The 15,919-nt window shown below is 34.3% G+C and overlaps 3 protein-coding genes across 5 annotated transcripts; 2 read left to right on the forward strand and 1 right to left on the reverse strand.

The window, feature by feature from the left end:
* On the forward strand, window positions 1,040-5,479 carry LOC109351101 (inactive protein kinase SELMODRAFT_444075-like). Its single transcript, XM_019592450.1, has 9 exons — window positions 1,040-1,339; window positions 1,825-1,979; window positions 2,048-2,142; window positions 2,256-3,265; window positions 3,617-3,777; window positions 4,012-4,079; window positions 4,244-4,391; window positions 4,549-4,698; window positions 5,115-5,479. The coding sequence occupies exons 1-9, from the start codon at window positions 1,153-1,155 to the stop codon at window positions 5,148-5,150; spliced, it is 2,010 nt and encodes a 669-aa protein (XP_019447995.1). The 5' UTR covers window positions 1,040-1,152; the 3' UTR covers window positions 5,151-5,479.
* Window positions 6,329-9,170, forward strand: LOC109351102 (probable acyl-[acyl-carrier-protein]--UDP-N-acetylglucosamine O-acyltransferase, mitochondrial). 3 transcript variants are annotated; one of them, XM_019592452.1, is made up of 10 exons: window positions 6,329-6,554; window positions 6,762-6,886; window positions 6,972-7,080; window positions 7,516-7,608; window positions 7,698-7,814; window positions 7,914-7,997; window positions 8,351-8,455; window positions 8,545-8,631; window positions 8,735-8,865; window positions 8,952-9,170. In XM_019592452.1, exons 1-9 carry the CDS (start codon window positions 6,366-6,368, stop codon window positions 8,852-8,854), a joined length of 1,029 nt encoding a protein of 342 aa, XP_019447997.1. In that variant the 5' UTR covers window positions 6,329-6,365; the 3' UTR covers window positions 8,855-8,865; window positions 8,952-9,170. The 3 variants fall into 3 exon arrangements, with proteins under 3 accessions (XP_019447997.1, XP_019447996.1, XP_019447998.1); XM_019592451.1 differs by having other exon boundaries at window positions 8,735-9,170; XM_019592453.1 differs by having other exon boundaries at window positions 6,447-6,554; window positions 6,772-6,886; window positions 8,735-9,170.
* Window positions 10,431-14,330, reverse strand: LOC109351103. Its single transcript, XM_019592455.1, has 8 exons — window positions 14,016-14,330; window positions 13,436-13,503; window positions 12,779-12,926; window positions 12,617-12,697; window positions 12,427-12,513; window positions 11,874-11,959; window positions 11,242-11,362; window positions 10,431-10,654 (listed from the first exon to the last, which is right to left on the reverse strand). Exons 1-8 carry the CDS (start codon window positions 14,280-14,282, stop codon window positions 10,577-10,579), a joined length of 936 nt encoding a protein of 311 aa, XP_019448000.1. The 5' UTR covers window positions 14,283-14,330; the 3' UTR covers window positions 10,431-10,576.

A 15,919-nucleotide genomic window follows, 5' to 3' on the forward strand; every position in this document is an offset into this window, starting at 1 on the left:
ATGGATTATGCAAGGTTCTACTCGTTAAATATAGAGTTAATTACACTAACTCCTAAGTTTTAGTGAAATTATACGAAACACCCCTCACTCTTTTATACCTACACAAACCTCCCTTAGTTTTTATACTTTCATTACACTTACACTGACCACCTCTGCATGAGAAATAAGTGTAATGTTTTAAACAAAAAAATGTGATAAATGCAATTAAGTTAAACAAAACATGGTAAATTGTGAGGAAAAATCTAAATAATATACAAATTAATGTATTTTTATTATTTTTTGTTACAAAATGCATCAACAATTCTGAAAAGATATTGTTTAAATCGCTCTTATACTCTATCATAACGAACCAAAAATAATAAAGAGGTATGAACTCATATATTATTTGGACTTGTCTCCACAATATATCATGTTTTGTTTAACTTAATTGTATTTATCACATTTTTTCTCATACAGGGATTTGCGTAGGGATAAAAAAGTGAGGGATGTTTTGTGTAATTTCACTAAAACTAAAACCATGGATGTCAATGTAATTTAGTATTAAATATACCCACTTCAAACTTTCCCAATTGTGCCACATTTTGAGTGGAGATTGAGCCATTGAGAGGAGATGCAATTCATAGTTGGACCTTTCAAACAATGCCTTGTGATTCACAATAGAATGGTATATAAAATTTGCATGCTATTAATGCCACATTATACCAGAGTAATTTCTAAGTAAATTCTGTGTAATAACTTGCTTAAAACAGTAGCTACTACTTTTAATATTCATTTCCATTGGTTTAAGTGACTGACACACATCACATTACACACACAAAGCACAGTACCATGTTGCTCTCTTCTTAATTCTTGGTACTTGTTACCTTAACATTCTCACATTGTTCTTTCTTATTCTATTGATGTGATTTAAATATTTGTAAGACTATTTATCTTATCGTCAATTAGTTTTGAGATAAAACCTTAAATAGAATTGAACAAAATTCAGTAATTAAATGTTCATTTGTATGTAAGAAACTCATTGCTTTTGTAACAAAAAAAGAACCTTGCTTTCTGAGAATGTTGTCAGTGTCTATAATGCAAAGTTGCAATCTTTTGGTAATTGAGAATGTGGAATTGATTAGTGATTTCCTTGTCTAGTTGAGAACTTGAGAGATGAGTTGCCAAAAGGGTCTTTGTGGAGAGAAGGGTTCCTCTGATTATATGAGTGGCAAGGTGGTGGTGGTTGCATTCAAAGCTTGTAGAGAAATTTCAAAGACTGCTTTGGTTTGGGCTTTGACTCATGTTGCTCAAAATGGAGATTGCATTAAGCTATTGGTTCTCATTCCTGCTATATGCTCATGTATCTTATCTCTGCCCTGGATTTTGATTAATTTCTATGTTCACTTTATTGCTTGTTTTTATTTTTGGTTCTGATTTTTTCTTAATCATGTGATATGTTTGTTATATAAGACTTTGTTGGGTTTATTCAAGTGTGAAGTCTCACATTGGATATGAGGGATGAATGAAATAGTTTAAAAGTCAAAAAGACCATGAAATCATTGCGTTAAGGTTTTGGTTCAACAAGTGATGTCTCACTTGTAACTTTTCATTGTTCTCATAGCTTGGAAACAATGGGACTCCTCGGTAGTTGGAGGCTCCGATCCGGTCCAACAGACTTACTGGAAATGCTTCACATCTTGCATTTTAATTAAGGAGGGTTTGTAGTTGTACCATGCAGCTTTCTATGTTCTAATCTGCATATTTAGAATCTTGCACTGCATGGTCCTGATTTTTTTCTTAATCATATGATATGTTTATGATTGTCTGTAATATATACATGTTCAGGCAAGAGGATATGGGGCCTTTCGAGATTCGCTACTGATTGTACCACTGGTCATTGGATATCCGGTGTAGGAACTGCTTCGGATCAGAAAGAACTTGTTGCAAATTCATGTTCTCAAATGGTGCTTCAACTTCATGATTTTTATGATCCAGAGAAGGTTAGAACATAATAACTTTTAAATGCATGTTCATTTTTGCCTTTCTAATCTGCCAAATATTTGAACAGATAAAGATCAGAGTAAAGATTCTTTCAGGTTCTTCATGTGGAGCAGTGGCTGCTGAGGCTAAGAAAGTCCAATCAAGCTGGGTTATACTAGACAAGTACGAAATATGAACACTTTTAGTTTCTTCACATGAATGTTAGAGAAACTAAGGTATCTCCTTTATGAGTTTGTGGACTAAAAAACAATTATTCATTGTTCCAACCATTACAGAAAATTGAAACATGAAAAGAAATATTGTATGGAAGAGCTGCGTTGCAATATCGTAATTATGGAGCGATCTCGGCCTAAGGTGCTAAGACTAAATTTGATAAGTTCAACAAATACGGAAATTAAATTGGGTTGCCCGTTGCCATCAAAGCTGAATGCATATTCAAGAAACTTGAAGGAAAAGTCTGAACATCAAGATATGATTAGAGGCCGAGTTGTTACTGCTGTTAGTAGTCCTGAACAAGGGTCAACCTTGACTGCTACTGAAATTGGAACATCATCAGTATGGAGCTCCGAAATCGGTGCTTCTCCATTTTCTCACTATGATAATTATGAAAGAAGAATGAGAGGTTTTCCCTTTATTCATGAGGAAAGTGAATCTGATTCAGAGTGTGAGGGTATGAGTTTTTCATCCAAAAGTTCATATTTCCAGCCATGGGTTACAAATGCAATTTCGAAACAAGAAGACAGTGTTATGCTTAAGTCCAGTGATAAGGCTTTGGTTTCTACCTATGAAACATTGCTTAAAAGATTATCAAAGTTGGATCAAGATCCTGATTTATTAGGCCTTAAACTTAATTCCAAACTTGATGTAAACTTAAGCAGAAGTGTTAGAGAGGCAATTTCACTAACCCGAAATGCCCCTCTTGGTCCTCCTCCATTGTGCACTATATGTCAGCACAAGGCACCTATATTTGGGAACCCTCCAAGATGGTTTACATTTTCTGAGTTGCAACTTGCCACTAGTGGATTTTCGCATGCAAATTTCTTGGCTGGAGGTGGGTTTGGTTCCGTACATCGTGGTGTTCTACCTGATGGGCAGATCATTGCTGTGAAGCAGTATAAATTATCTAGTACTCAAGGTGATATAGAATTTTGCTCAGAAGTGGAGATCTTAAGTTGTGCACAACACCGTAATGTTGTGATGCTAATTGGATTTTGTGTGGAGGATGGAAGAAGACTGCTAGTTTATGAATATATCTGCAATGGATCTTTATATTCTCTTCTTCATGGTAAATCATTTTGAATCTTACATATCTTACAATAAAGTAGTACAGTTAGTGCAAATTGATATTTTCTATTCTTTATTTTCATTTTCAGTTTTAGCATACTAAATGTCTTAGTAGGTGCAATCACCTGACAAGTTCACTACAATTACATTAAAGCCAATTTGGTGCTGAATAATGTTTTATTAGGCGAAATCATATGATATGTGTTAGCATACTAAAATTCATGGATTTTTCATTAGTAAAGGCCTCCTCTCCAATGATGTTAGAGCTGCTAACCCTTGTTCGTAATTTCTCCCATCAATTTATGTATTATATTCAACGGCGAAATAAGAAAAGCTCGATTGGGAATTGCAGGACAGAAGAAGAATGCGTTGGAATGGTCTGCACGTCAAAAAATAGCAGTGGGAGCAGCTCGTGGTCTGAGATACCTTCATGAAGAGTGTAGAGTGGGTTGCATTGTGCACCGTGATATGCGGCCTAACAACATTCTCCTCACTCATGATTTTGAAGCATTAGTGCGTCTTCTTTTATTTTAAACTGCAACTATGTTTTCATTATAGGCTTTATATTCTTTTCAGTGCAACTGATGACTTCAATTTAGTTCTTTTTGCATTTGTTGTTCCTACTAGACTTAGAGTCCTTAGTATCCATGCTTCATGTATAAAGGTAATCCCACATGTGCATGATCATGTTTTCGGGTAAAGTTCAATAAATGAAATGTTCAACTAATTGCAACCAATGGATTGCAGGTGGGAGATTTTGGACTTGCTAGATGGCAGCCGAATGGAGTAGAAACCAGAGTGATAGGAACATTCGGGTAAGGAAAATGTTCGACAAACACTATTTTCCCTTGCACCCTTTTACACATTACTTGTTTAGATAAAACACTATGCAAGAAGGGTGTGATGTGTGAAAATCATTATTGCCTTTTTCTTCTAATTAGTTTTAGAAATTATTGATTGAAACTTAGCTCTTGCATAGGTCTTTGGCACCAGAATATACTCAAAGTGGTGAAATCACGGAGAAAGCAGATGTGTATTCCTTTGGCATAGTATTACTAGAGCTTATCACCGGAAGGAACACTATGGATATAAACAGGCCTAAAGGCCAGCAATGCCTCCATGAATGGGTAATACTTTTAAGATTATTGATTATATCTTCAAATATTTAATCTATATTGAATTCACCTCTGATAAGAATACTATAATAGAGTAATTACATCCCTTAATACTAATCAGTTTACAATTATTTGTCCATGTCTGCTTATGGTTCAAATATTTCGATAGGCACGACCATTGCTTAAAGGGCATGCCATACATGAATTGGTTGATCCTGTTATAAGAAACTGCTACGATGATCACGAGGTTCATCGTATGCTGCAATGTTCATCGCTGTGCATCCATAAGGATCCTCGTCTAAGGCCTCGAATGTCTCAGGTTGGAAAATAAGTCATGTGTTTTTATATTCACTTGTATTACTTTGGTATGTTTGCCATATATTATATGAATTCAACTTTCTTTTGGTCTCAAACTTGGATTTTGAAAAGGATATGGAGTTCTTAGTTATCAAATAGAAAGGTGAAGTAGCTAGGAAATATCTCAAATTCTCTCAATTGAGCACATACATTTTCACAATGAATTTGGTGTACATTCCAGTTCCACACAAATACTAAGTTGGACAAGTCTTTTACCTTCAAAACTCTCATTGCATCAAGTATCTTCCGAATTTCGGTTATCAATGCATTTCTAAAGAGTCTAATATGATTTGTCACCACATCCCTGTTTAGAAACACTAATCTCCAATGTTGTTTTTCATCTTTGCCTCATTCTTTATGATATACATTCTCATATAGGCGCTTCGGATTCTGGAAGGTGACATTCTCTTGTGAATTGTGATTGCTTATCAAAGTTCAATGCAATGCAAAAGCATCAAGGATACCAAGAAGTTTGTGAATTGTCTTAAAAGCATTATGCCTTGTGAGGAATTGAGAACAACCTCTTACTGATTCTCAAGAGTTTTTATGTGCAAAATATATAAGTTTATAGCTTATTGGATTAAGATTTCCAAGAAATTCAAGCCTTACCAATAGTTTGATTTCTCTTGAATTTTCTAAAGGGGTATCAAGTTTTACTTGAATACTTGTAGATGAGTTTCCTTCAAGGGAGAGCATAGTTTAATGAAATTAGAATTCCTATATTAATTGGTTCAGTGTACAGAAAAGTATTCCAGATTTTCTATGAAAATTTCATAGAAAATGCTATCAATTGAAGTTTTCATTCTTTATCACAATAACACAATTCTTTCTCTTAAAGTCTGTATCCTTATTCACTTTAAAATCAAAATAAAACAAAAACTCTATCTAGAGAATTTCTTTAGGGGATGAAAATACTATTTTTTTTAAAGTTTGTTAGTGAATTAGAGACTTGAATGCAAAATGCAAAATACAAAATCCTTTGTTTCTTGGTCTTTTTGTTACAAAAGAAGATGAAATATTCAACTTTTTCCCCCCTTCTTTTCATAAGTTTTTCTTACCAAAACTGAAACTATACATATATGATATTTACATTGTAGACCTGAATTACAATTATACGGTTGCATTGAACTGTTTGAGGGTCACATGAGACTATATTACTATTAAGTCTAAAATCATGATAAAAATAGGAATTTCAATATAGTAGAACAATCATCTAATAAATCTTTTGTTGCATAAGATATACCAATTCTATACCAAATTACCAATATATAAGGGGAAAAGTTGTAGCTAGTTATCTAAAAGTTTTTGCTTTTTTCATTGATTTTAACTTCTATTACTCCTAAATAAATTTAATTGTAGTAACACAATTTTCAAATATTCCAATGTTATTCCTCTTATTCATTTATACTTATCTTTTTATATGTTGCATCCTATTCATAAAATGAAATTTATCATTAACACTTATGTTTTTTAGCATATTAGTTTATAAATTTTTTACTTATAAAAGTGTTATTAATTTATAATATTATTTTCATTGGGGATAAACCTAGTAAGCAATAATAAATAAATAAATAAAATTTGAGTAACAAAAACATGTGCAGATGGTGAAAAGTGAAATCCTAGGAAGACATGTCGTGGTTCCTCAAACTTAGCACTCGCAAACCCTTCTCCACTCTTCAAATCTCAGCTTCACTCTTTCATCAACTTCGCTTCTTCTCTCGTTTGGAACAAGAACACTCTGTTCAACTTTCCAACACTACCAAACCAACCTTCATTCACCCCACTTCCATTATTCACCCCAATGCTGTTATTGGCGAGGTACTTCTTTTTCATCACTTTTTCCATCAAAGTTTCTTTCTTTCTTACTCATTTGTTATTGGGTTGTTCAAAAATCATTCCTTTTCAATTGGGTATGTTACATCCTTACAAGTTTAACACACACACTAAACAACTAATAATGTTTTACATGTAGTACATTCATTACCCATGTGTTCCCTACTTCATGTTTTCTATTGTTATGCTTAGGGAGTTTCAGTTGGGCCATTTTGTTCTGTTAGTTCCTCCGCGAAGCTTGGGGATGGTTGTCAACTATATCCAGGAAGCCATGTTTTTGGAAGTACAGAATTAGGGGACAATTGTGTCTTGATGACGTGAGTTCATAGTTAAGATAACTGTGATTGTGTTTGTTTTGATTAATTATACAATCATGTTTATTTCGGTAACTTTGTCTCGCAGTGGTGCCGTTGTTGGTGATGATTATCCTGGATATACCATCATTGGAAACAATAACACAATAGGGTATCATTCTGTTGTTGGTGTCAAATGTCAAGACTTGAAATACAAGGTGTGCTTCACATTAATTGATTGAGGTTTTTATCTTTGTTTATTTATTATCATAAGTATTGCATTGAAGTTGGTGATTGTGTTCTCAGCCTATGCACATGAATGATTTTGATTTCAGATTTTTTCTTCTAACTTTTGTCCTTATGGTTATATATTTGTTTTTCTATCTTCCTGAGGCTGCAATTGTTATCTATTGATATGATATGGTCCATTTCTACTTGGAAGCATGGATGCAGTTATGTGAGAGTTGACCACTTAGTTATTTATTTGTATCGAATATCTTGCTATTTGCATTACATCTTTTAGCTTGTTACTTAGATGGTGTCCACAATAGTTATACGAAATACTTTAAATACGTGTACTCATGTTCTCTGTAGCAATCTCATGTAAATGATGTATGGCTAAACATAATAATCGCCTGCAAATGTGTATGTAGCCAGGGGACGAGTGTTTCCTGGAAGTTGGAGACAATAATGATATCAGGGAACATACTTCAGTTCACCGATCTTCGAAGTCAACTGATAAAACTGTAAGATAGATTCATTATTTTTTTTGTAACAATGAAAAATTCCACACAAACATATACACCTTTTCACACTCTTACCTGGATATGACCAGGTTATTGGCGATAGCAATTTTATAATGGGATCTTGTCATATTGCTCATGATTGCAAAATTGGTAACAACAATATTTTTGCTAATAATACTCTTTTAGCTGGCCATGTTGAGGTGGAAGTAAGTCCTCTTCAAACTAAAATTCTGTTTTCATGATAAGTTTTCTTTTGTTATTTTACGTGTGATATTGGAAGATTGATTGAAGTTTTTCATATGTAGGACTATGTTCACACTGCAGGTGCCACTGTTGTTCACCAGTTCTGCCGTCTTGGATCTTTCTCCTTTCTTGGTGGTGGTTCAGTGGTAGGTTTTTCTTTTATTCTCATGGTCTTGAGTCAATTTGTTTTGCAGCAAGAAAAATGCTTGTTTTGCAACTATGTAAGGATATTGTACAATATCCTAGCTTGTCAACAGAAATCTCACTAAGCTTGGCTTTCACATTCAATGTAACACAATTTTTAATTGCGGTGATTTAAACAAAATTTGATTGAAAATGGACTATAGCACTTAGTGGCTGCCCATTTTTGCAATGTATTACTATATGAAATTGCTCTTGCTGAAGAACTTGTCAAGAAAAAAAATACTTTTACCATGCCAAATGATCTAACAATAACTCAGGTGTGCAACTACAATGTCATGTTCTTACATAAATGAAGGTTTCACAAGACGTCCCGAAGTACATGATGGTAACTGGTGAAAGAGCAGAGCTTCGCGGTCTAAACATAGTTGGCCTCACTCGACGTGGATTCAGCGATGCAGAGGTTTATGCTATTGCTAACATAATGTTCAAATTAGTTGTCTTCAATTACATGCCATCGCAACTAAACCATTCTATTCTGCAATGATCCAGATCAGGAGCCTTAGAGCAGCTTATCGAAAGATATTCATGTGTGTTGATGCAAATGCTGTGTCTTTTGAAGAAAGGCTTGCAGAAGTGGTATTTTTTCTTGTGTTTGTTTGTTCCTTTTACGAAGCCAGTGATATATCTCGGGGCTTCTTTATGAGGGTCAATTCTTAAGGTAAAAAAACTTATTTTCCAGGAGCACCATGAAGAGTTGGGTCATGTTCCTGCCGTACACGCTATGTTGCAGTCTATTCGCAACTCTTTTACAGACAACCGTCGTGGAATATGCAAATTTAGACACTGGAGTGGCTCTTGAAGCATCGTAAGGCGAGTTTATATATATCTTTTGTTCTTTTCAAAATCAAGAAACTGGTGTATTTCATTGTGGTTAATTAGAATTGGTAGTTTTGCAGATATTTCATGCAGTTTTTGCTGAAGTACAAGCTCCTGTGCATTATTTAGAGCACTAGTGAAGTTAGTTTGCATTTTACAAAGAAGTGGTTCTCTTCATTTAGAAGAGTTTGTTGTATTATTTAGAGCTTGTAGCATAAAGAGAATTTATTAAAAATATCAAATTTTGTCTAGGTACTGATTTGAATAACATTGTAGTCAATATCATGGTATGAAGAGGTCAATGAATCCAATTGAAATTTGTGTTTGCCAATGAGATTTAATATGTGTTCCTTTTTTGAATCCTCTGTTACATCAATAAATGGCTGAAACAATTGAGACAAAAGCATAATAAATTAAACTGAAGCAGTAATATATAAATATGATGTGATAATAGATGACCATAACATAAACAAAATCCTATTATTGAACAACAACACCATGGGCACGTGAACATAAACAGAGAAACTAAGAACATAAAAGGAGGCCAACCTGATATGCATATGGAGGATAAAATATATTCTATGAAGGATGGCTCTTCCAGTCCTAGTCATAGTTATATGCTTCATGGTACCGATTCCGGTGCATGGTACTAGTTTGGTGCACGGTATCAGTTCTATACGATTCATCAAATTTTACATTATTATTACAAGACTTTTTTAGGAGCTCGATATGTGATACACTGATTTTGGTACACCGTATGTATGCCAAATCTTGCTCAATCTTCTCTTCTTAGCATACCTGGTTACATTATGCAATCCACTGTTATCATTCCCTTGGGAGTTTGTGAAGAAATAGAGAAACTTTGTAGGAAATTTATTTGGGGTTACTCTGAATCTCACAGGAAGTGCTACTTGGTTTCCTGGGAAAAAATTGTTCACCTAAAAAATATGGTGGTCTTGGACTTTGTCGCATCATCAGGCGACTCAATTGTGCTTTTTCTCTCTGCGTTCAGGTGCTGAGAAATAAGTATAAATGTGGTGACACGCCACCTATAAGGATTAATGTTTGGTTATTGTTGTGGTGGCAATTTGATTCCGAGTCTAGCTAGTAACAATGCTTCACCTTTGTGGCGTTGTATTGTTTCCCAATGGAGTAATGTTTCCTCTTATGTATTAGAGGGTGGCTGAAGCTCATTCTCACCTTGTAGGTGCTTGTCAGCCATATCCGAATGCTCAGAATGATGAAGCCAGGTGGAAGTTTTCTGCCGACAGTACCTTCTCTATTAAACTAGGTTATGAATTGCTATCGGGTGGTACTAGGATGCAGTCGATCGATCCTGACTTAGTCACCTCTGGACTCTTATTCATGGAAATCCCTTGACTATAGTGGCGAGGATGCACAGAGGTTGGACTGATTCTGAGGAGTGTAGGAGTTCTTCTTTTGCATCTTAATCTATTATGCACATTCTTAGAGATTGTGCAGAAGCAGTGGATTTCTAGTCACCCTATATTTCTTCATATGTTTGGAGCAATTTCTTTCTCTTGGCCAAGAGGGTTGGCTTTGATTCAATATGAATAATATGGATAAGCATAATGTTCATAAATGTTTCACTATAAAAAATGACATGTAATATGAATAGATTCTCCTATCAGAGTCACTGGTGAAAAGTAAATATATTATCACAAATTCTTAGTGTCTATTTCTTTCAAGCAGTAGAGAGCTTCCTAGAGTACACAATGTACATAGGATCAGAGCGTCCAGGATTTGGTGATATATCAACACCCTACAGAAATATGTAAACAACATTAACCTTTGGATTGATCTCAGCAATAGGAACAATATGATACTAAATCATAAAACATTGCTTGCAGAAGTATGATTCAGAATTTCAGATAAATTACAAGGAGTGAGTGTGAGGAGTAAGAAAACACAACACAAGATGAAGTTAAAAATTTTTTGGTACTACCAAGGGTATCCCTTCACCTTATGGGTAAGGAACTAATCCCTTTCGGGGTGTGTGTCTGCCCCTCCTAACAAGTGTTGCTCCCAGAAATCGAACTAATAACCTTTTGGTCTTTCTGGGAATCTAGCAGGGCCTTACATCACTGGACCATCACCTTGTTTGTGTAAACAGTAAGGTATAAACATTTCTTTTAGCTTATTTCAGTAAGATAATGAAATAAGTTAAAAACTTATTATTGGAAGGTCATAAGCTATTTTCATTTAACGCTCTTTGGAGTGCTTATATCATAGATAAGCTCAAATAAACTCTCTGAAATGTGTAAGCTTGGGAAAAATAATATATGACCATGAAGATAGTTAATTGTCATTCACGTAATCATGGAAAGAAAATATCAATTACTGAATTACCTGAGGAGGTTCAAACCCTCCAGCATAATGGAAATATGACCCAACAATCATTACATGATCAGCATCCCCAGTTGATGTCCATATAGAAATGGCTTTTGTCCAGAAGCATCGGTTCGAAAAGCTAATACAATCAATCGGAGTTATCGTTAGTTGAATAGGACATAAGAGATACCACACCAACAACAGAAAGATCATGCTTAAGTAGAGAAATGCAATATGAAATAAAGAAATATTTGTCAACATTTTGATACATTGTGGAAATACAACTTAGCAGCTGAAGAGTAAAAGAGCTGGTTTCATTGAAAAAACATGAGCTGAAGTGTTGAAAAGTTCAATTGGTCTTAAACATGGCATCTCAAAAATCATGAGTGGTGTAAAGTTTCAACACAATTGAAAATGATTCTTCATTAGTATGAAATCTCTTGCAGATTTCTCTAAGTTTATATTAAAGGTTAGTACAATGACTGGATTACTTAGTTGTATTCAGTGGATTATATCAAACAAAAGTGACTATTTTATAGGACAGTGCTTCATGACAAAGTGACCTTCAACTTCAACTTCAACTATCAAATTGTACAAAACTGGATTCCAGACTTAAATCTGAAGTGATTACAAAATGATAGTATTATCACCTCATTATGGCCAATCCACCTGGCCTGAGCGTCCGGCGCATCTCTTTAAAAACATCAAGAGGCTTTTTTAGGTAATCAACACTGACCTGCAGGGCAAATTCGATTTCATTTAAATGGCTGACATATACACTACACAATAACTTGGACAAAATTTTAGCCACAAAGAGTTGAGGGACATTTGTGGTTTCCACGTACAAACAACAACCAAGTCTTTATCCCAGTAGGTGGGGTCGGGTATTCGTGGTTTCCACGTAAGTGTTATAAGTACTAATAGTGAAGAAAAGGTCAAGTTATTCGTGATTATATAGTGAGGTTGGTTACCTAAATTTCTTGTGGAAGAATGTGAAACTCAATATTGTAATAACTGAATCCTAAGCTTTAACCACTAACAAGATACATTTATATTATGGAAGAATAAGAAAAATAAAAATCAAAGAAACTGCTGCAAAAGTAGACATTGCACTTGTAACATCAAGAACCGGTAGCATGCACCTTTGCACCACTTACAACAGTTTCAAGCGCCAAAGTTAGGAAAAAGGAAAAGTATTTGTACCACATTGGTGATGATGTCGAAAGAGTTATCCTCAAATGGGAGAGTAGGGTTCACATTCAAGTCTTGCACAACAAACTCTGTCAGAACCTATAGGATCAACAACTTCTATTAGTAGGGTTATGTTTGTTTAGCAAAATAGTAATGTTGAGAATCTTGAGATAGCGCAAACAGAATGAATCGTTTTATTTACCGGGTTCCTCTTCAGCTCTTCTTCATTCAAGCCTAATCCTACGACTCGTTCTTGCTTGTATCCTGATGGGAAATGGCTGACCTAATGCAAAGTGAAGATATATGACAATATGTGAACGCAATGCAATACAAGAGAAACTAAGTTAAGTACTAAAACTCTTACCCAACTGCTACACATATCTAAGATGCTGACTCCTGCAGTGTTGCTAGGTGGGAAAACCGTGGAGTAATATTTAGTTAGAGACGCAATCGCAGGGTCATCAATATGTGTCACAAATCGAGGCGCATCGTAGAACACGGAATCTGGTGACCTAAATGGAAAATTTTCTGATATTTATACAAAGACTAAGAAAGAAGAAAGGGGAAAGAAATGTTGTTGAACCCATATGTAGCTTGCGAAAGGCGAAAAACCAATATAGTAGACATGATATTGAGAGAACAGAAACTTCAATATAACAACAGCATCATAGATAAACTCAAATAACAAATTTGTATTTTTAACATTTAATACTTTAATACCTAACATAAAGTATAAACTTAACTACATTTTATCCTGCACTGGATTCATGAGTTTTCAGTTTAACACTACCCGTCTCAACTTTTTGTATAACTAAACCCCCTAGATTTTGGTTCAGATTGACACTGTCAACTTATCTGTGGACTCTAACGACGGTTGTTCAATTAACTTGCGATCCTTATTCTCTACACAAGAAAATGTAAAACACGGCGCAGAAATGGAATTGATTACTGCAAGCAAAGGGAAACAAAAAAGAGATAAAATATGGTCATAGCTCTTCAATCAACAAGTGTAGAAATTTACTCATCATAGCGCTGGAAATCCTCCTCCTTGAAAGGGAACTGCTCTGGCCATTCCACATTCTTCAGTATCTGCAAGATGGAAACGCGGTACAAAGAATTAGACTAGAAAAACAACCAAGAACGAGAACATATAACAGGAATTTACTGTATTCGGTAATGTACCTTAATCCAACATGTAGTTAGTCGTTTCCGTGACACAACTCTTAATGAAAACACAAATTTACTCATGGCTTAGTATCACATTGAGTTTGTTATTCTACTCAATGTGGGACTACTAACATATACTTTTTTGGTTTTCCCCCATGTATCCTCGCACTGGAGGCAATCTCGTCCGAGCCGGGAACATGCATAAGTATATTGGGCTAACTCTCCAAGCGGGTATTTTTTCCATCCACAATGCTTCTAACATATACTTTATTCTCTATTCTAGAATGACAATTTCTTTTACCTATTACACTTATTTAAATGTAATAAACTAGCATCTTATACCCAGAAAACACAACCAATTACAATGAAAATAAGTTAGAGAAAAGATTATAAAAGAAAATATAGAAAGAATAAGAATATAGAAATCCAATAACCTGATCCACAGAGGATGATCCCTTTATCCTAGCAGAGGCAATGAAGGAGTTGTTGGAACCTATAACAACACCAGCCATAGACATAAACTGAGACAAGAATGAAGCACCAAAACCCAATACAACACGTCGAGGAGCCTTAACTCCACCACCCCTATTGCTCCAATTCTTTGTAAGTGTTAGCTTTGATAGAGTATCATGATTTGTGACAGAACTTGAGGAACAAATTTGTAACCTTGGTTGGAATCTGAGTCCAATAAAATTTGCCATCTTGGTTGGACTTTCACTAGTGTTAGTGTGTTACTATGTTCTATCCAATCCAAATGAACTCACAACTCAACCCTACTCTACTCTGAGAAGGATTATCTGTCTCCAACGATCTACAATTCTTTGTCATAAGTCAATCAGATATTGTCACGTGAATAGAAGAAAATTTCTGAAAACAACTCTGATTGATTCGAGATAGTAAATGAGACACTGTTTAAGACAGATGATCCTTACATTGGATTTGGATTATCCTTAAAAACCATCATTCATAACAAGTGATGTGCATGCACTTTACGTGGCTCCATATCTAGTGATGGTTTTACATAAAGTAATATGAGAATAATTTAGAAAAAAAAAATGTAAATAAATAACATGATTAATATAAAAATGTATTAGAAAAAATATGATAACATCACTAATTAACATGAATTAAAATAGAGAGGTTTAAGTTGGTAATGGTTGTATGTAGAATATGATCATGAATAAAAATAAAATGATGATGTTTAAGTTGAATGTTGGAAGATATGTGGTAATTAAGATGGGTTATGAAATAGAGGGGTGTTGAATAGATCATAGTAAAAGAAATTAAATGTTGGATGGAAAATAGTATTTTGGGTTCGGGAGGAATCTACTTACGAATTATGTTAAGAAAACTTATTATATATCTTATGGAATTATTCTATGAAAATTCAATAGTTCAAGTTTATTGACCAATTCAAGTAACGTGAATTATTCGATTTTCATTAAATGAATTGCTAAAATATAGAGTAAGTTCCACTAAAACACGGTATAAAGAGTTTATTCTTTTTTCCATTTGGTTGGGGTTGACTTCAAGGCCCATCTTTACAAGTTTATATGGATGGCCCAGTTTATGGGCTTAGCCATAAAAGCAAACAAAAAACTGATGAACAACATTATTGTGTATTTGTGAGATATAAATAGAGTAGGAATCAAAGGAATTTCTCAACAAAACAACAACAAACTAGTTCATAAATCTGTCAACATCTTTTACAAATCAATGAAGAAATATCAAAAAAGTATTATTTCTACTAAATAATATTTACTCGTGACGAATTGTTGAATACTAATTCCAATTAATTGCGTGATTATCCTCCAATTAAGTTTACAAGTAAAGTTGATTATTCATACCTACACGTCACGGCCTCCTATTTAAAAACAAATTTAGAGATCAAATACAACTTTTCATTTTCACTCTACTTTATTACACTAATGTACTAATAAGGCGTTGATTTACTGATATAAGTCATTTATTAGATTTTAAAATGATCAAAAGGTTAATAGTTCAATTCCTGAAAGCGACGCTTGTTGAGAGGGGTAGTCATGCACCCCAAAAGGAATTAGTTCCTTACACAAAAAGAGTAATGTGATATCCTTAGAAATGCAAAAGAATCAATGTAACTCTTGGTTTGTTAATGTGTTAGTATGCTACTATTTGTTGTGAACGAGACTCAAACATTTAATCTCTGTCATTCCATCAAACTACCTTATAACACCCTTTTAAATTTGCTATATGTGAGACTCGAATTCACAACTTTTTTCATTTCATTCCTTAAACTCATTTATTTTAACTATCAAACCACTTTATAACTAGTTAATGTAACAACATTTACCAATGTTTT

This window comes from Lupinus angustifolius, chromosome LG06 (assembly GCF_001865875.1).
Source record: "Lupinus angustifolius cultivar Tanjil chromosome LG06, LupAngTanjil_v1.0, whole genome shotgun sequence".
Classification (NCBI taxonomy): domain Eukaryota; kingdom Viridiplantae; phylum Streptophyta; class Magnoliopsida; order Fabales; family Fabaceae; genus Lupinus; species Lupinus angustifolius.